This window comes from Ailuropoda melanoleuca, chromosome 2 (genome assembly GCF_002007445.2).
Source record: "Ailuropoda melanoleuca isolate Jingjing chromosome 2, ASM200744v2, whole genome shotgun sequence".
Taxonomy (NCBI): domain Eukaryota; kingdom Metazoa; phylum Chordata; class Mammalia; order Carnivora; family Ursidae; genus Ailuropoda; species Ailuropoda melanoleuca.
This window is the reverse complement of record NC_048219.1, coordinates 78,256,442-78,276,674: the sequence shown is the minus strand read 5'-3', so window position 1 is coordinate 78,276,674 and position 20,233 is coordinate 78,256,442. Positions and strand designations below refer to the sequence as shown.

The 20,233-nt window shown below is 42.6% G+C and overlaps 1 protein-coding gene across 4 annotated transcripts; it reads right to left on the bottom strand.

Moving 5' to 3' along the window:
- Window positions 1–3,531: 3,531 nt before the first annotated feature.
- Window positions 3,532–8,072, bottom strand: C2H1orf162 (chromosome 2 C1orf162 homolog). Of its 4 annotated transcripts, none has more exons than XM_034654083.1 (7): window positions 7,937–8,035; window positions 7,554–7,580; window positions 5,924–6,001; window positions 5,111–5,177; window positions 4,536–4,630; window positions 4,203–4,270; window positions 3,532–4,054 (listed from the first exon to the last, which is right to left on the bottom strand). In XM_034654083.1, exons 3-7 carry the CDS (start codon window positions 5,958–5,960, stop codon window positions 3,980–3,982), a joined length of 342 nt encoding a protein of 113 aa, XP_034509974.1. In that variant the 5' UTR covers window positions 5,961–6,001; window positions 7,554–7,580; window positions 7,937–8,035; the 3' UTR covers window positions 3,532–3,979. The 4 variants fall into 4 exon arrangements, with proteins under 4 accessions (XP_034509974.1, XP_034509972.1, XP_011233346.1 ...); XM_034654081.1 differs by lacking the exon at window positions 7,937–8,035 and adding an exon at window positions 7,766–7,790; XM_011235044.3 differs by lacking the exon at window positions 7,554–7,580 and having other exon boundaries at window positions 7,937–8,072.
- Between the last annotated feature and the right edge of the window lie 12,161 nt (window positions 8,073–20,233).

The window sequence follows — 20,233 nt, the reverse complement described above, 5'->3', positions numbered from 1 at the left end:
CTGAGAATCCTACAGGTTAGTTCTGATTCCATGAACCAGCGTTCTAGAGCCTTTTCTTCTTCCCTTCCCCGGCAAAGACCTTTTAAATCTCTGGTCAACTATTTAACTGCTCATTTCATCCTCCAGCAAGACTAGGTGCACACCGGTTTTCATGGTAGGAAGTCAAAATCCAAAACTTTGTAAGCATAGGGCCCTGCTGTTAAAAACAGGAAGCTTCAAGAAAACAGAGGGAAGAGCAATTAAGGTGATATTTCATGTCCAAGGGGGTGGTCCTAGGACAATGCTTAGTCCTCTTGGAAACGTTGAACAAATACCGGTTCTCAGCTGGAAAGCTGACGTGCCTTCTAGCCTGGAGGTCGGTCCTATCATCCACTGTCAGCCCAGAGTCTGGGAACAGGTGACAGCTAGAGAGGCCCCCCGAGGCGCTTCCCCCGGCCATCGACAGAAGAGCCCCCGCTACCCTCCTGGGGTGGCCACTCTGCTGCACTGTGGCCTCTTCACAAGTCCCCAAACTGTCTTTCTCCTTGGCCTGTTCGCTCCCCCACTGGGCCCACTCTTCCGCCGTCTTCTCAACATCCAGCTGTCACAAGCTCTCTCAGTCAGGTCACCTGACTTTCCCTGGCAAGTGTCTCTGCCTCTTGGCCTGCTCTGGGTGGGGCAGCTTGGTGTGGAGGCCAGATGCAGGGGATGGGAAGTCAGGGGACTGGATGCGAGTGTGGCTCTGCGGCTTCCTCGCTGGGAGGCATTGGCTACATTATTTGATCTCTCTGGACCTGAATTTCCCTACCTCTGTTCTTAAACATCCTACCTGATGTGCTATCTAAGAGCGATTTGTGGTGGCCGCTTTTCTCCCACTCCCGTATCCTTTGCGATAGACTGAGCTCCATTAAGGTGACACTCCTCAGGGATGCCCCATCGGAGCAGGAGTGACCCGTCCGATGGGAGTCCACGGGTCAGGCTCCGGGTGAACCCGCTCTGCCCTTCCTCTTCCTTTTTCAACCTTCTGCGCGCAGAAGCTTCGAAGTCCACATGATCTTCTGCAACTCCCGGACGCAGCCGAACCACGGGTTTGGATGTGGGGAGGGGAAGGGATGGCCCGCAGCCGCACACACGCCACGCAGCCACACATGCCACACTCTCCAGGGCTCACTGCACAGCAAAAGCGGTCCTTCATTCGCTCTCTGCTGAGGCCTCTCACTTCTCAGCTGGCTCAGAATTCAGGTGGGGATGGGAGCACCAGCTATCAGGTGCCCTGAAGATCCTCCATGAGGAAAGTGAAGAACTTCAAAAGGTACAAAAAAGCTCTTGAGGGAAAAGACCTCCTCCCATCCCTGCCCCTCAGTCCCTCAGTTATCAAGCGCCCTGCCCAGGGGCAATCACTGAGCCCAGTTAATGGTGCCTTCTTTCAGAGATGAAGTATGTACAAATACAGGTGCGCACACGTGCAGGCAGACACACACACACTCTCTCTCTCTCTCTCCTGAACGTGAACAGAGCAGTCAGAATTCTGTTCCGCAGTCTGCACCTTACGTTTAACGTAATTTGGAGGTCTTTGTTTCCTAGAACATCGTGCAGCTTCCTCCTGTCTAATGGCTATGTTGCACTCCATTAACCAGTCCCCTCTCGAGAGACACTGAGACTTTTCTTGATCTTTCCCTGTTTCGGAGTTGAGCATCGTGGAAAAACGGGCAAACTCTGGAGCCAGCCTACCTGGGTGTGAGCCCAGCACCGCGACTTCTAGCAGCGTGAACTTGGGCACGTCACTCAGCCCCTCTGTGTCTCCCTTTCTCTTCTAAAATGGGAATAAAAACATAAGCTCGTGTTTCATGAGGCTCCCAGGAACACGTGCCAAGCTCTCGGAATACACTTGGCGTATAATGAGCCTCACTAAGCTTTAGGCAGTTTGGCGAACGCTACAGTTTAAACCGTGCACAGGTGACTTGCCCCAGGATGCATTCACAGTGATAGGATTTAAAACCTGGCCGGTTTTTGCCAAACGGCCTGTCATAGCTATTGTATGTGTGTCTTGGTTCCCCGCAGTCCTGCACGAGCGGTTTGTTAGCAAACTTTTTGAATATTGTTCATCTCGTTGATGGAAAATATCTAATTGTAGTTTTAATTATGATTTCTCTTATTATGAGTGAACTTGAGTATCTCCTTATATGTTTAAAAGCCATCTATATTTCCTTTTCTGTGACTAACCTAGACTCATCCTTTGTGCTTTTCTTTTTCCTACTGAGTTGCTGATTTTTTCTCTACTGACTTACAGGAGCTCTGAGAATGTTAAGAAAATTAGCCCTTTGGCTAGGAGATGCTTTGTAAATATTTTCCAGGCTTGGCATTTTGAATGATATTTTGTACATCCAGTTAATCAACTTTTTCTAGTTTATTGGCTTTGGGTCATACATTCAAGGCAGGGACCACTCTATTTTTAAAGTTCTCCCATATACCCTCCTAACACTTTTACTTTTTTTTACAGTTAAATTTTTGATGTACCTAGAATTTATTTTGATGTAAGGAGGGAGATATGGATCTGATCTTATTTTCATCCATCCACACGACTGCCTACCTGTCGAAATACCTTTTATGGATAAACCAGTTGCCCCCAAATGACTGGATATGCCGTCTTCATCAGACTCCCAATTTCCTCATGTACATCTATTTCTAGGCTTCTTAGTCTATCCCATTTGCTTACTCACGAACCATGAACACATTTTAATGAGTCATGCTTGATAAAAAAAATACTTTTAGTTAGTGGTTAGGGCTAGCCTTCCTATATTCTTTAATCTGCTTCTTTTTATAAATTTTCCTGGATTTGCTTTCTGGTTTATTGCCTACATGGGGACTTTAGCGTAACCTTACTGAGTGAAAAATAATCTTATGGGGAAGGTGGGCGCGCCTGGGTGCCTCAGTCCGTTAAGCGTCTGCCTTTGGCTCAGGTCATGACCTTGGGGTCCTGGGATGGAGCCTCACATCGGGTTCCTGGCTCAGCGGGGAGTCTGCTTCTCCCTCCGCCCCTCCCCCTGCTCGTGCTTTCTCTCTCTCTCTCTCTCAAATAAAAAATATGTATATAAAAAAAGAAAATCTCATTGGTATTTTTCCTGGGACTGTCTGTGGGATCATCCATTAGGATGTGGGGGGGGGTTAACATTTAAATTTTTGGCTCCCACATAACATCGCTTTACGTATCTTTTATGCTACAGCAAGGAGGTGGACATCCAATTTGAATCACGCTTTATACGAGAGGGACCTTGTATTTGTGTAAAACTCTTAGGATGTACAAGGTACCTCAGGAGATGACATCTCACTTGCTCTCACACGAAGAGGTGAATGTTCTGTTTTCACGAGGAAGCTGTTACACTTACCAAAAGGATGCAGCTAGTTGGTGCCGAGCTTGAGACCTGGGCCCCGATCGGTCCTGAGCTTGCTCCAGAGTCCCGTCACCTCTGTTAGGCTTCCAGCTATGGAGGGCTTCGGGATCTCTGGACGTGACAGGACCAGACAAATAAATGATGTGGGAGGAACCAGCACTGCAGAGGGATTGCTTTTATTTGTAAGTCTTGCTGACTTGCCCATTTAGCTGACTTCTCCCACGTTGGTCAGTGGTGCTGAGTGAACACTCTTCGTGTGCTGAGCTCTGCACCACACACTTTGGAAGGGGACCCGGGAGGCCGTCTCGGCCCTCAAAGGGCTAACAGGCTGTCCATCCAAGAAGGAGGGCCGGCAGTCTCAGGCCAAGGGAAGGACTCCCCCTTGGTCTTCAAAACTGCTGGCTAACATTCCCAGACCCCACCCAAACAGCCCCAACTGTTGTTTGGCCACGCTGTGGTCCAGAATTTGTCCTAAGGGAAAGTGAGACATAAAGATGGAGCCGGGAATAAGAGGGACTGGCATCAAGCTTCATTGGAAAGGTAGAGGGAGTCTGTCACTTTGACTGGAGCATAGACAACCGGGTCCAAGGGTGTAGAATGTTTCTTGGTCAGTGATCACTCTTTTCTTCTGAGATTTTGAAAGCTACGCTAGCATAGGTGAGTGCTTCCTCCGGGGACGAAAGCTGCAGAGGACAAAGGAGGAGGAACGAGTGAGTTCAATTTGGAGGAAGGCGTCTCTTTAGAAGCCACTTGGAGGCTGTGGTCACAGAGGACCAAAGAGATCAGAAGGTCCCCGTGCCCAGTGTCCCAGAAACAGTGTGGTCATCTTACCTTGGCCGGAGGCTCACGGCTGGAGTGAGGGTCTGTGGGAGGATCCAGGGCCCAGGGACTGGAGTGACCTACCACACGTGCCAGGAAAGAGAGGGACGAGTCTCACCAGCAGGGCCTGGAGGAAGGGGAAGCCTCTCTCTGCAGGCTGGGGTGCAGGGGTGGGTGTTGGAGGTGGCAAAGTGGAGGGGCAGGGAGGGCAGGGGGAGAAGCGATGGGATTCAGGCCCTCAGTCTGCAGACGGAGAGCTACCCGGGTTTTAGGCCCCCTGGGAGCTAACGCTGTTCTCAATGTCAGAGCCAGAAGAGCCGTCCCATCTCTCTCAAGCCCACTTACATTTCCTGTAGCTCTTTATGACGAAGAAGATAAGGGCCAGCAGCAGCAGCGTCAGCAGGACCCCCGCGAAAAAGGCTAAGACCAAATGCTGTATGCTGTTTTGGCAAAGAAAGGGAGCAGATGACCTGCTGGGCTTTCTGCAGGCCTCTGCTAAAGGTCAGAGGGTCACTGTTCCCGCCTGTGGGTAAATCCCTGAAATAGCTTTTTCATGCTGGTTAGGTGGCTTTTACTCTTAACCCCCTGCATTTCAACTTCCTGCTTTGGGGTGCCAGAATTATCTGAGGCCTCAGTGCAAACTGTGGGCTCTTGTCCCCCTCAAAAATCTTCAGAAGCCCATACACACAAAGTTTCTCAATGAGCTGAGGGGATTCATAGATCTCTTAAGGGCTCTCCCCTCCCTGGGGCACTCCGGGTTAAGAACCACACTCTAAATACAAAAAACTGATACAGTTTTTCAACTGTTTCTAGTCCCTTTTCCCCAGAGTTCCCTCCCAAGTCCCGTGAGGCGAGGCTGTCAGCACAGAATCCAATGCCATGTGGTACACGAGGAAACGGGTGGGAGAATGCTCGCTTACTTGAAGTGCTCCAGGAAGCCGGGCATAGAGGCAGTTGTTGGGGCTGCTGTGTTGACACACTGTTTGTCTGTGAGAGAACACAAAGGGGCTTAGTGTACCTGCCATGTCTCATAAATCTTTCCAGCTTAAATGTCCCCAGGTGCCCCTTCCTATCCAAGCAACCAGGAGAGGTAAATGATGGAGGGCCCCACTCTGCAAAAGGAGAGAACGGTGTTTCGTATCCTGGATCCTTTAACGTGAAAACTAGGGTTGAAACTTAAAAAACAATCAGCTACACACATGAAAGAGGAGCCTCGTGTCTCTGCAGCCCCGTGTGCCCCTTTGACAAACACATCTCCTGTGGCTCCCTCCAAGGTTTAATGGACCCCTGGGAGATGTGCTTCCTCGGACATAAGCAGACAATGTCAAGGCCAGGGAGTAGAGAACCAAAAGCGAAACCCAGAACTAGCATTTCCCAAAGGTTTAGGGAACTTGACCATGGAAACTGCTGCCTTTTCTAGTTTGTTCCTTTGTTTGCAGGGCAGCTTTTTAAAGTGACTAGCTAAAGGCAGCCACAGTGAGTTCTCCCCATGCCGGCGCTATAAATAGGGGGCCAGTAAAGGAAGTGAACTGCCTTGTCCTCAGCTATGCGGCTGGTCTTGTACTGAGCACACATACGCTTTACTCAACTTGGGAGGATAGATTGTTCTCACTGGTTCCCCTTGTCCCTCTTCCTGGCATTGGGTAAAATTTGATTCTTCCAACTTCCGAAATGTTGTCCCATTACAGCTCGTTAGTACAGTTACTAGTTAATCCAGTCCATGTTGGACTTACCATTGCTGGGTTCAGGTTTGGAACTCCCTGTTCCCATGCTGTCTTCCTGAGAGTAAAAAAATGTTCCTCTTTGAAAGTCTAGAAAGGAAAGGTAGCAGAGGGGTGAACTCTGAGACTGATTTTAATACCAAAGCATACTGATGAGAGACAGGCTAGTCATGGTGGGTATTCTAGCAAGGACAGTGGTCACGGACTTTATGTGGTGTGGTCACTACACCTCAGCAACCAGTCCTCAGCTTTGCAGGTCCAGAAATTCGATCTTAGCAGGGCACCAAGAATTGACTGATTGGTCTAGAACTGACTCACATTAACTAACTCACAGGAGACTGATATATAAACTGAAATGACACGTTGGTGTCACCAGTGCATTCTATCGGAACACATGAGAAAGCCAGTTAAAAACACAGTTTTGCTTGGCAAGCATTGAATTGAACTAAGTATGGGAGAAGATGAATGGATGATTTAAATATTGAATATCATAGAGGTCTAATGTATTTGCCTCACTCCTCCCTGGCAGCGCTGGGTAATCTTTGACCCACTTTCTCGTGAAGATCCTTCCTCTAGGCTATATCAGAACTTTTATTCTGTTCACATATTGTCTTTTCAAGTATGTCAGTGTCCTTATCTAGGCTATGGTTCTACTTCTTATGTTAAGTTTTCTGTATTTTCCCTTTTATTTATTTGTACTAAAAAGTATAAAGTACCTAAAAGTAGTGGAGTAAAATCACCCCCAATCCTATTACCGATTATTAATATTTTAGTGTATTTCTTTTTACTTATACTTCCGTGCATTTCCTAAAAACTAGTTGAGACTTCATATCTCTTTTGTTGTTTTTACTGTTTTTTTTTAAATTATAAACATCCCTCCCATGCCACTCAAAACTTTCTATAAGCATTTTTAGTGGCCATAGGTCTTTCTGTTATAGCTATGTACCATACCTTGCTTAACCAGTTTCTTTGTTGATAAAAATGGTTTCCACTTTTATTTAAATGAAAGAATAAAACCATTTTAGGAAACGACAGTTTTACTTCATATTTAGGCATGCCCATGATAAGAATTTTTGGCTCTGCTTATACCTGCTGTATTTTAAGGTAATTTATTTAGAAAATAAATGTCATCTATTATTTGTGTTTATTTATTCAGCTTTCAAAAGTGAATCAATTTCCAAGTCCTTGGACATGGGGAGGGTCGGGAGAAGGATACGTCATCGCCATGTACCACTTACAACAGCAACAATAATAAGTGCCTTAGACTTGACCAAATAACATCCTCTAGGATAAAGTGCCGACAGGGAAATCTGGCGAGAATTCTGAGAACCGAGACTAGGAAGCCCACCATCCGCAGCGGAATCATCAGTGGTAACAATTTCTCTAGTGTTTTTGCTCTTTTCCTAATTTAAAAGTCAACAGTGCTCTTTGTAGAGCACCATAAAATATTTATAGAGTATTTTTTAAATATTGAAATATGTGCTTGCCCTAAAAAGAGCATGATCTTATCCTATGAATTTATATTAGACTTGGTCACTGGGGACGTGGGAGATGAGAGGACCACAGGTTTCTGTAAAATCTTAACCTTCACGTAAGTGGCTCTGAATTTACAACCACCCCAAAGAAATGCTACCATACTCACCTTTAAAAATTTGGGGGCCACCACACGCTGAAAGACAAAACCGTTGCACAGGGCAGCAGGGAAATAAATTCTTACAGATCCAGGCCAAGAAAAGCAGGAAACACATTTCCATTTGAAAACAACACCGCGAACGTTTGACAGAGCATAAATCAAAATAGAAACAGCACTCTATATACTTTTTCACGTTTTGTCCAGTCCTGGGAGACTCTTACCGATTGCCATAAAATCCACCAGCTACGTGCAGCCGCTCAAATACAACCCTTCCCCCACCAACTAAAGTTAAACAGAAAAAAAATGGAAGAAACCACTAAAAATTAGATGGCATTTTCTTTTGGTGAATGATTATTTCATCTAGATTAAAAGCATGGGGTAAATGCATTTACCTTCTGAGAAAAAGTCCGGTCATAAGATGCCAGTCGTCTAAGACTGAACTTTTCACTTGCTTCCGTGACTACTCCTACTTTTCAGAGATGACGAAATAAGGGTTTACTGCTACTACCCCGTCAAGCTGTCTGTTGCAAAGATCTCGTCTAAACTTGAGGTCAGACTTCCTCTTTGAGGCCAACATTATATATATATATTTTTTTTAATTATTTTTATAACGCCATATATTTTTTAATCCCATGAACAGCTTCTCTTTTATCTTTTGACACATGAACACTAGAACACAGGGAGCTAAGACAAGTTTATTTCTAATTAAGTACGTATTAAGTATTTAACCACCATGCGAGATAAGGTGGAGTTCCCAGCAATATGGCATTATCATTATCATCAAGCATCTTCAAATCTCTCTTGTTCTAACCAGAAAGATGAGGTTGATAGGAGGGACAAAGAACAGAGTCAAGCATGAGCTGCTAGCTGGGCAGACACGAAGTGTGTTGGAAGATATGGAGATCCCTGGGGGTGCCTGAGTGGCTCAGTCATTTAAGCCTCTGATTCTCAGGTCATGGTCTCAGCGTCATGAGATTGAGCCCATGTGGGGCTCTACGCTCGGCGAGGAGTCTGCTGGGGATTCTCTCTTCCTCTCCCTCTGACCCTCCTCCCTGCTCACGTTCAGGCTCTCTCTCTCTCAAAATAAATAAATAAAATCTTCAAAAAAAAAAAAAGAGTTATGGAGATCCCTTCAGAGGGAAGGCGAGTCATTTCTTTATAAACATTTATCCATAAAATAATGTTAATAAAGTACTCTGCATCTTAAAAGAAGTAGTAAAAAGTAAAGGGAGATTGAGTTTAGAAAACTAAACGCATGGATTTAGAAATAAACCAAAATAGAATTTGTGAAAGATTCACTATTATGTATTCACAGATATTTAAGAAATTTGGAGCATAGTGATTTCTAAGAACACCATGGAGATCCTGGTCACTCCATTGTGTTTTGTGTTTGCCCCTATAAGAAAACAGTACCGTTGAGAGTGAAATTGGTATTTAAGGATTCAAGAGGTGTGATAAAAGAAAATAATCCCTGAAATTATTCTTTTTACAAAAGAATGTCCTCAATTTATGGATTTTATGGAAAATAAAGCAAGAATTCTTATGCTTATGAGGCCGAAGTTATCAAAGGAACAGATTGGATAATCCTCATCAGATTATCCTCTCCATAACTTGAAGAAACTATTGAAAGAGAGAAAAAACACCTTTAATTTGGAATCACTATCTCTGGATCCGTTAATCAAGAAATGCACACTTTTTTTTTTTAGGTGTAGTATTTGAAAACAAGAAACATTCTATAATTTGAAAAAAGAGATTTTAAAATATTAATACATATACTTGCTAAGTAAACTGTGAACTAGCTGCTGTGGATATTTCAGAGAACAAGGCAGAAAATTTTCTCATGGGGCCTATTGTCTAATTGAGAAGAGAAATCCTAAACAAGAAAACAACAGACATTACAGATTGTGTTAAGGGCCATAAAGGACAGAAGCAGAGTGCCATGCTAGAGTAGATTAAATGATGGGAGAAGGTCCTTAGATGAAATGGATGACCGGGGATGGTCTGTCCAAGGAGCAGACACTGAGAACCAGAGGATGGGAAAGAGCTGGTCAGGCAGAGAGCCCCAGAAAGACAATTTCAGGCAGAGGGCAGAGCAACTCACTGGCAAGGGAAAAGGAAGAGCTGGCAGAGCTGGTGAAATTGGGCAAATCTGCATGCAGGTGGACCTGAAGCAGGGGTCTGGGGCATGGATGGGGTTTGGCTGTAGGGAACAGAAAGAAACCAGGTAGGGAGTACCCCAGGCCCGGGACTCGTTGCTGGGATTCAGGGGATGTATTTCCTGAACATCAGTGTGGTTCAAGAGTGGAGCATTTTTTTAAATGTAATTTTTTTAATTTAAATTCAATTAATCAACATATAGTGTATTATCAGTTTCAGAGGTAGAGTTTAGTGATTCATCAGTCTTATATAATACCCAGTGCTTATTATATCTCGGGCCCTCCCCATTGTCCATCACCCAGTTACCCCATCTCTTCACCCTCCTCCCCTCTAGCAACCCTCAGTTTGTTTCCTATGATTTAAGAGTCTCTTATGGGTGGTCTCCCTCTCTGATTTTGTCTTGTTTTATTTTTCCCTCCCTTCCCCTATGATCCTCTGCCTTGTTTCTTAAATTCCATATATCAGTGAGATCATATGATAATTGTCTTTCTGATTGACTTGTTTTACTTAACATAATACCCTCTAGTTCCATCCACATCATTGCAAATGGCAAGATTTCCTCTTTTGATGGCTGAGTAGTATTCCATTGTGTGTATATATATATATCCACCACATCTTCTTTATCCAATCATCTGCTGATGGACATTTGGGCTCTTTCCATAGTCTGGCTATTGTGGACATTATTGCTATAAACACTGGGATGCAGGTGCCACTTCAAATCATTACATTTGTATGTTTGGGGTAAATCCCTAGTAGAGAAATTACTGGGTCATAGGGTAACTCTATTTTCAACTTTTTGAGGAACTCCATACTGTTTTCCAGAGTGGCTGCACCAGATTGCATTCCTAACAACAGTGTAAGAGGGTTCCCCTTTCTTCAGATCCTCGACAACAACAGTCGTTTCCTGACTTGTTAATTTTAGCCATTCTGACTGGTGTGAGCTGGTATCTCATTGTGGTTTTGATTTGTATTTCCCTGCTGCCAAGTGATGTTGAGGATTTTTTCATGTGTCTGTTGGCCCTTTGGATGTCTTCTTTGCAGAAATGTCTGTTCATGTCTTCTGCCCACTTATTGATTGGATTATGGGTTCTTTGGGTGTTGAGTCTGATAAGTTCTTTATAGATTTTGGATACTTGCCCTTTATCTGATAAGACATTTGCAAATATCTTCTCCCATTCTGTCTGTTGTCTTTTGGTTTTGTCAACTATTTCCTTTGCTGTGCAGAAGTTTTTATTATGATGATGTCCCAACGGTTCATTTTTGCCTTTGTTTCCCTTGCCTTTGGAGACGTGTCTAGCAAGAAGTTGCTGCAGCCCAGGTCACAGAGGTTGCTGCCTGTGTTCTCCTCTAGGGTTTTGAAAGATTCCTGTCTCACATTTAAGTCTTTCATCCATTTTGAGTCTATTTTTGTGTATGGTTTAAGGAAATGGTCCAGTTTCAGTCTTCTGCATGTGGCTGTACAATTTTCCCAACAGCATTTGTTGAAGAGATCATCTTTTTTCCATCGGATATTCTTTCCTGCTTTGTTGAATATTAGTTGACCATAGAGTTGTGGGTCCATTTCTGGGTTCTCTATTCTGTTCCATTGATCTATGTGTCTGTTTTTGTGCCAGTGCCATACTGTCTTGATGATTACAGCTTTGTAATGGAGCTTGAAGTCTGGAATTGTAATGCCACCAGTTTTGGTTTTCTTTTACAACATTCCTTTGGCTATTCAGGTTCTTTTCTGGTTCCACACAAATTTTAGGATTATTTGTTCCAGTCCTGTGAAAATAGTTGATGGTATTTTGATAGGGATTGCATTGAATGTGTAGATTGCTCTAGGTAGCAAAGACATTTTAATAATATTTATTCTTCTAATCCATGAGCAATGAATATTTTTCCATTTCTTTGTATCTTCCTCAATTTCTTTCATGACTGTGGTATAGTTTTCTGAGTACAGATACTTTGCCTCTTTGGTTAGGTTTATTCCTAGGTATCTTACAGTTTTGGGTGCAACTGTGAATGGGGTCGGCTCTTTATCTTTCTTCTGTCTCATTGTTTGTGTGTATAAATGCAACTGATTTCTGTGCATTGATTTTATATCCTGCCACTTTGCTGAATTCCTGTATGAGTTCTAGCAATTTTGGGGTGGAGTCTTTTGGGTTTTCCACATAGAATATCATGTCATCTGTGTAGAGTGAGAGTTTGACTTCTTCTTTGCTTATTCCGATGCCTTTTATTTCTTTTTGTGGTCTGACTGCAGAGGCTAGGACTTCTAGTACTAAGTTGAATAACAGTGGTAGAGTGGACATCCCTGTTGTGTTCCTGACCTTAGGGGAAAAGCTCTGTTTTTCCCATTGAGAATGTTATTCGCTGTGGGCTTTTCGTAGATAGCTTTTATGATATTGAGGTATGTTCCCTCTATCCCTACACTGTGGAGAGTTTTAATTAAGAAAGGATGCTGTAGTTTGTCAAATGCTTTTTCTGTATCAATTGAGAGAATTATATGGTTCTTGTCCTTTCATTAATGTGATGTATCATGTTGTCCTTTCTTTTATTAATGTGATCAATCACGTTAATTGATTTGTGAATGTTGAACCACCCTTGCAGCCCAGGAATAAATCCTACTTGGTCATGGTGAATAGTCCTTTTAATGTACTGTTGGATCCTATTGTCTAGTATCTTGGTGAGAATTTGGGCATCCATGTTCGTAAAGGATATTGGTTACATCTCTAGGATTGCATCCATTTTTTCCAGATTGCCTAATTTGTTGGCATATAGTTGCTTATAGTATGTTCTTATAATTGTATTTCTTTGGTGTTGGTTGTGATCTCTCCTCTTTCATTCATGATTTTATTTATCTGGGTTCTTTCTCTTTCCTTTTTGATAAGTCGTCAGTGGTTTATCGATCTTATTAATTCTTTCAAAGAACCAGCTCCTAGTTTCATCGATCTGTTCTATTGTTCTTTGGTTTCTATTTCATTGATTTCTGCTCTAAACCTTATGAATTCTCTTCTCCTGCTTGGTTTAGGCTTTATTTGCTGTTCTTTCTCCAGCTCCAGACCTTTCTTGTTTCTTGAGAAAGGCTCGTATTGCTATATACTTCCCTCTTAGAACTGCCTTTGCTGCATCATTGAACAGTTAGTTGTTTTTTCAATTTCACTTGTTTCCATGAATTTTTAAAATTCGTCTTTAATTTCCTGGGTGACCCATTCATTCTTTAGTAGGATGTTCTTTAATTTCCAGGTATTTGAGTTCTTTCCAAATTTCCTCTTGTGATTGAGCTCAAGTTTCAAAGCATTGTGGTCTGAAAATATGCAGGGAATAATGCCAATCTTTTGGAATTGGTTGAGAGCTGATTTATGACCCAGTATGTGATTGTATTCTGGAGAATGAATGTTCCACGTGCACTCAAAAAGAATGTGTATCCTGTTGCTTTAGCACGGAATGCTCTGAATATATCTGTGAAGTCCATCTGGTCCAGCATGTCATTCAAAGCCCTTGTGTCCTTGTTGATCTTTTGCTTAGAGGATTGGTCCACTGCTGTGATTGTGGTGTTAAAGTCCCCTACTATTATTGTATTATTATCAATGTATTTCCTTAATTTTGTTATTAATTGGTTTATATAATTGGCTGCTCCCATGTTAGGGGCATATTTACAATTGTTAGATCTCCTCATTGGATAGACCCTTTAATTATGATATAGTGTCCTTCCTCATCTTTTATTACAATCTCTGGTTTAAAATCTAATTTGTCTGATAGAAGGATTGCTACCCCAGCTTTCTTTTGATGTCCATTAGGATGATAAATGGTTTTCCACTCCCTCACTTTCAATCTGGAGGCGTCTTTGGGTCTAAAATGAGTTTCTTGCACACAGTATATCGATGGGTCTTGCTTTTTTATCCAATCTGATACCCTGTGTCTTTGATTGGGGCATTTACCCACTTAACATTCAGAGTAACTATTGAAAGATATGAATTTAGTGCCATTGTATTATCTGTACAGTTACTGTTTCTGTATATCGTCTCTGTTCCTTTCTGATCTATGTTACTTTTGGGCTCTCTCTTCGCTTTGATTCCCTTTAATGTCTCTTGCAGGGCTGGTTTAATGATCACAAGTTCTTTTAGTTTCTGTTTTTCCTGGAAGCTTTTCATCTCCCCTTCTATTTTGAATGACAGCCTTCCTGGATATAGTATTCTTGGCTGCATATTTTTCTCATTTAGCACCCTGAATATATCACGTCCGTCCTTTCTGGCCTGCCAGGTCTCTGTGGATAGGTCTGCTGCCAGTCTAATGCTTCTACCCTTGAAGGTTAAGGACCTCTTGTCCCAAGATGCTTTCAGGACTTTTGTCTCTGAAATTTGCAAGCTTCACTATTACATGTCGAGATATTGACCTAGTTTTATTGATTTTGAGGGGAAGTTCTCTGTGCCTCCTGGACTTGAATGCCTGTTTACTTCCCCAGATTAGGGAAGTTCTCAGCTATAATTTGCTCAGATGTATGTTCCGCCCTCGTCTCTCTTTCCTCTTCTTCTGGGATCCTAATTATTCTAACATTGTTTTGCTTTATGGTATCACTTCTCTCTCAAATTCTACCCTTGTGCTTCAGTAGTTGTTTATTTCTCTTTTTCTCAGCTTTATTCTCCATCATTTTGTCTTCTATATCATTAATTCTCTCTTATGCCTCATTTATCCTAGCAGTTAGAGCTTCAATTTTTGATTATATCTCATTAATAGCCTTTATTTTGACTTGATTAAATTTTAGTTTTTATTTCTCCAAAAAGGGATTCTCTAGCATCTTCTATGCTCTTTTCAAGCCCAAGATGTAAGTAAATTTGAGAGATATCTAGGAGAGTGGTAGCAGAAACAAGGAAGGGCAAAAGTTCAGAAGGGCAAAAGATCGAAGACGTCACCAAAGGGCTGAAGGAGGAAGAAGAGCCCGAGAGGGAAACAGTAGTAGCTCAAGACTTGACAATTAATTTATCCAACATTTACTGAGCACCTACTATGACCCAAATGCACTGTCAAGTTCTGGAGTAAACAGCATAATGAAATGTTGTAGATGCTATGCTGACGTCTGCACCAGATGGAGTGGGACCCAACAGAGAAAGGGCTGAGCTTACACAATAAGGAGGGAGACTGAGTGTCACAAGAAGATGATGTATAACGTGTTGCTGTCTTGAAAAATGAATTACATTTTCTAGGCAGGCAGAGGAAGGAAGTGTATTCCAGGCAGAGGGACTGCACAAGCAAAGGCATGCTTTGTCATGTTGGTTACAGTCCAGGAAATGGAAGTATTTCAACATGGCTGGTGCAGTGGGGAATGACGGTCAGGTGGGGATGGGGAAGAGAAGAGGAAAGGCTGGAGAGGAAGGACAAAACCAGGTAATGGAGGAACCTAAACAAACCTTAGAGGGAATGGAGAGAGGCTGAAGAGGAGTGACATGGTCACATTGGGGACTGGGGAGGGGCCAGGCAGCGGGTGGCAAGTCCTTTACCATTGAAGAGCTCTGATCAGAGGCAATAGCCATGGGGAAGAAGAGGAGGGGCAGAAAGGTGATGAATCTAGTCATTTATCACTTCTAAGAGGAAGGTATGGGAGGAGCTCAGGGTAGCTCCCAGATTTCTGCATTGTATCACTGATTAATAGTGCAGGTATAGATGAAAGGGGAGTAGGATTGGACAAATAATGTGTTTACTCTTGGACACACTGACTTTAGGGTGCTCGTGGAACATTCAAGTAGAGATGTGGTGAGGGTAACTGGACACGCAGGCCTGGGGCTCATGAAAGAGATCTAGATTTGTGTGGTAGACAGTCCTAGTTCTTGCCCACAACCAGGTCTCCTCTCCTTCTGGCCCAGAGCCTCTCCTGTGGTTGGGTGGTGCCATGAGACTCGTGGTGGCCAACGGCCTATGTGGGGAAGTGTTGTAGTCCCTTTGAGTTGAAGCATTTAATCACGGAAGTAAAATCTTCTCTGACCCCTCCTCCTGCAGGGCAATCATGATTTTGTGGTGAGAAGGTAAGGCTGAAGGCTCTAAAGCCGGATCACTGTGTCATCATATAGAGGACAGTTTCTCTGGGGGGTCACTTGGAACTGTGGTGGATTCTTTATGAGCAAAAAATAAGCTTTTCCATGTTACACGAAGATCTGGGGATAGTTTATCTCACTTACTCTCTCCTGCCTAATACAATCTGAGATATAGATGAGGAAGTCATCAACATACATGTGATAGTAGAAGCCATGGGAATGGCTAAGATTGTCCAGGTACAGTCTGTAGAGTGGGAATAAAAATTCCTAGGACAGAACACTGAGGAACACCAATGCTTAAGAGGGAGGCAGACAGTTGTCACCTACGGAAATTGAGAGGAAGCAGTGATAGCAAACATGCACTATTAGAAGCCAGGAACGAAAGGAAGGAAGGAAAGCTGTGGCCAACAGCACCAGATGTGCCAAGAGGGAGGCCCAGTAACATGAGGATTGCAAAGAGTGGACTGGATCTGGAAATGAAGGGATCATGATCTTTTCTGTGAATGCAGCTTAGGGTGTGGCAGTGGTGGAGAAAAAGATTTTGGTGGGTTGAACCATGAACACAAATCCCAGGACATAGAACAGACTGGATCTTTAAAGAGATCCTCTCGTTAAAGAACACCAACCAACACTGGATAAAACATTTTAAACACCAGAATTGAAAAAATATGTGGCTGAACTGGATGTTGGAAATCCTCAAAGAAAGGAAGAATGTTGACTGAGACCTGGAGTTGGTGTTTGCTGTGGAAATAGCTGCTAATTTTCGTTGACCCAGAGCTAGGGTCGAAAGGCATGTGCATGAGATCAGGAAACCAAATCTAAAGCCTGCACAAAGGGGGGGATTTGCATCAGACCCTCTGAAAGGAGGGCATTACGAAAAAGCCATGCCACAGATGGAAATGTTAAGGATCCTTGTACTAGCTTTCAACAGCAGCATAACAAATAATCACACATTTCAAGGCCTAAGAGAGTCCACATTTATTATATCTCAGTGTCTGTGGGTTAGAGCTTGTGGGTACAGCTTACCAGGGTTCTCTGCTTAGGGTCTTACCAGGGTGCAATGAAGGTACTGGCTGGGTCCTGGTTTCATCAGAGGCTTGACTGGGGAAGATCCACTTCCAAACTCCATTTGTCACATGAATTCATTTCCTTTCGGCTGTATGACTGAGGGCCTCAGCTTCTTACTTCCTGTCTGCTGGTATCTGCTCTTGGGGTCGTAGAAGCTGCCTGCCGTTCCCTGCCTGTGGCCCTGTTCATAGGTAGTTCACAACATGGCAGTCAGCCTCATTAAGGCCAGCAGAAGAGTCTTGCCACGCTGCTAGGATGGTCTTACACAGTGTAATGTAGCAGTGGGAGTGACTTCTCATGCCACATAAAGTAACCCAATGGAGGGAGTGGCAACATATCACCTTTGCTATATTGTGTTCATTAGATGCAAGTCACAGATTCCATCTGTGCTCCGGGGGGGGGGGCAGACAGTGAGGTGCAGTGTAGAATTCTGCCTGTCACACTGGCTTATACCAATCTTGGCTCTGGGCAGAGGAGGACAAAGAGAAAAACAAAACAAAACAGCTTTTCTTTGACGATTCTCTAACCGCAAACCCGACCTCAGGAAGTTTTGGGCCAGATTTTGTACTCCTTGTGGTTCTGTATCTTCTGTTTTTTATCATTCATTTCACAATACTTTCTAATTTCTTCTTTGATTCATGGATTATTTAGAAATGTATTTCTTAATTTCAAAATACACATGGATTTCCTTATCATTCTGTTAACTTTTAAGCAACAATTGCTCTGTGATCAGCAAAAATATTATTTCAATCCTTTAAAATCTGTTGAGGCATGCCGTGAGTGTTATTTCATACGTACTTGAAAAGAATGTGTAGCCTGTGGTTATTGGGAGTAGTGTTCTCTACATGTCTATGAAGTACAGTTTGTTGTTTTGTTTGAATTCTATATCCTGTTTACGAATTTTTTAGTCACTGATAGAATTATGAATTTGTCTACTTCTAATCTCCCAAGAGTGTATATTTACACTTACAACGTTCACTTAGGTTTACTCACATACTTAATAGCCATGTTTTTCTTCCTTTTTCCCCATTTCTGGCATTTTCCATGGGATCATCTTCCTTGTCTTAAAAATACCCTTTAGTCTGGGGCGCCTGGGTGGCTCAGTCGCTAAGCGTCTGCCTTCGACTCAGGGCCTGATCCCAGCATTCTGGGATTGAGCCCGGCATCCAGCTCCCTGCTCAGCAGGAAGCCTGCTTCTCCCTCTCCCACTCCCCCTGCTTGTGTTCCCTCTCTTGCTGGCTGTCTCCCTGTCAAATAAATAAATAAAATCTTAAAAAAAAAAAAACCTTTTAGTGTTTCAATTAAATGCCACTGGTTGCTAACTCATTTTTAGTTCTCTCAAAATCTCTTTTATTCTTAAAAGATAGTTTTACTGCTATAGAATTCTAGTTAGGTATTCCCCTCCCCGCCCCCCACCCCATATCAACCATTTCGTGTCATGATCTTCTGGCCATAAGCTCTTTAAATATTCCCTCTGCCTCATTTTCTTTGGGGATTCCAACTACGTGTTAGACATTATTGAATCTTCTCTTTCTCCTACTCTTCCTTTGGTATTTTTCATCTTTTTGTCTCTCTCTTCCTCCTCCCAGATATTCTAAATTATTTCCAGTTCATCATTGCTCCTTTCACCTTTGTCTAATCTGCTATTGACAATGGCCAACTGACCTAATTTTTCTATGTAATTTTTTTCGGTTCTAGAATTTGTATTTTTTAAATTTTCTGTTTCTTTTAAAAGTATTTCTGGTTCTGTCTGCATTTTCAAACTTGACTTTTATCTGCTTGAGTACATTAAGCATAATTAGTTTATGTATTTATTTAGTTATTGCTTACAGTTTCTTATCTCCTAATCATCTGATTATCTTTTGCTGTAAAGTTGGACTTGAAAAATCATTTGTAGAAGAAATATAAGACTAGGATCATGTTTTGTTCCTCCAAACGAGGTTTCTTATATTGCTTTTGTCAGGGACCTGGGGGCACCAGCAATCTGGGATCACCTTAATCCAAGTTCAGCGCTGAGCATTCACGGAGTCGTCTGCTCACAGCACGGCGCTGGCCATGGAAGGGCTGTTTTTTTTTGTCTTCGCCTTTACTCCAAGAGCGGCTGACTATGTGTGTGTTGGTGGTGGGCAGTGGTGATGTTTACTCGGGTCTCCCTCCTCAGTGGGTCCTGGACTCCATCCTTCATTCCTCTAGCCTTGTGAGGTCACCAAAAGAATAGTTTAGTCTCTTCGCCATCTCTTTTAGATTGGCAAATGCTCCCAGGGCATAAGTGGGCCCACGTGCTAAACTCACCTCTTTGAATTTCCATTGTCTCGCAAGTTCTTGGCCTGATGACTTCTCATTACCTCTTGGTGCTTTAATATTCTTAAGATATGTTTTATATCTCACCCAGATGTTAAAAATTTCTTCAGTTGGACAGTTGGTCTGAATTACCTAGTCTACCATTACTGGAAGCAAATGTTACAAGATTTTGCATTTCAATTGCATTTTTTTTTTAAAGATTTTTTTGTTGTTGTTTATTTGACAGAGAGAGACAGCCAGTGAGAGAAGGAACACAAGCAGGGGGAGTGGGAGTGGAAGAAGAAGGCTCCTAGCAGAGAAGCCTGATGTGGGGCTCGATCCCAGAACGCTAGGATCACGCCATGAGCCGAAGGCAGACGCTTAACGACTGTGCCACCCAGGCGCCCCTCAATTGCATTTTAACCCCAACAACAAAGTTCCAGGAGTCTACACCTTAATTTTATTTCTTCAACAACAAACAGAAAATTTAAGCAAGGTACATTTTATAATACTAATAAAGAATAGAGAGTTTTTAGAATAAACGTTATAAAAAAGGTACCAGACCTTAACCGAGAACATCAAAACATCAAAAAACTTTAATGGAAAACACTTAAGACCTAATACATGGAGAAACATAATTCTTAATTTAATTACTTCCTTTAGTGTCATTTATCTTGTTCCTCTATCTCCTGCAGTTCCTGGAAACTGGAATTTACATCTTAAGCCTTGACAGATTCAAGTTCATTATTTTTGGCTAAATTACATTATAGGTGATATCATCCACTTTATATTTAATCACATCAGGGAACATTTCTGGTTATCTCACCATGAGGGATGCTAAGAATAACCACTGAATTAGGGTGATTGACTTGATTGGAATGGTCTTCAGATTATCATTGATAATAAATTTTTTTACTCACTATAAAACTTATAACCAAGAATCTAACGTTTCCCTTTTTTCATTGACATTGTAATCTACTTTTGCTAATACAAAAATACTTCAAATTCAGTTGGACTTTTTCATATCATGTACTTAAAAAACAATCAAGATACTCTAATCTGCAGCCGGCACAGCCAACCCCCACGCAGCCGGTTGGTAGGTCCCAAACCACATCTACTACATAGAAATACATTTCTGATCATTTGAAGGTAGACATTTGGACCTGGGGTGTG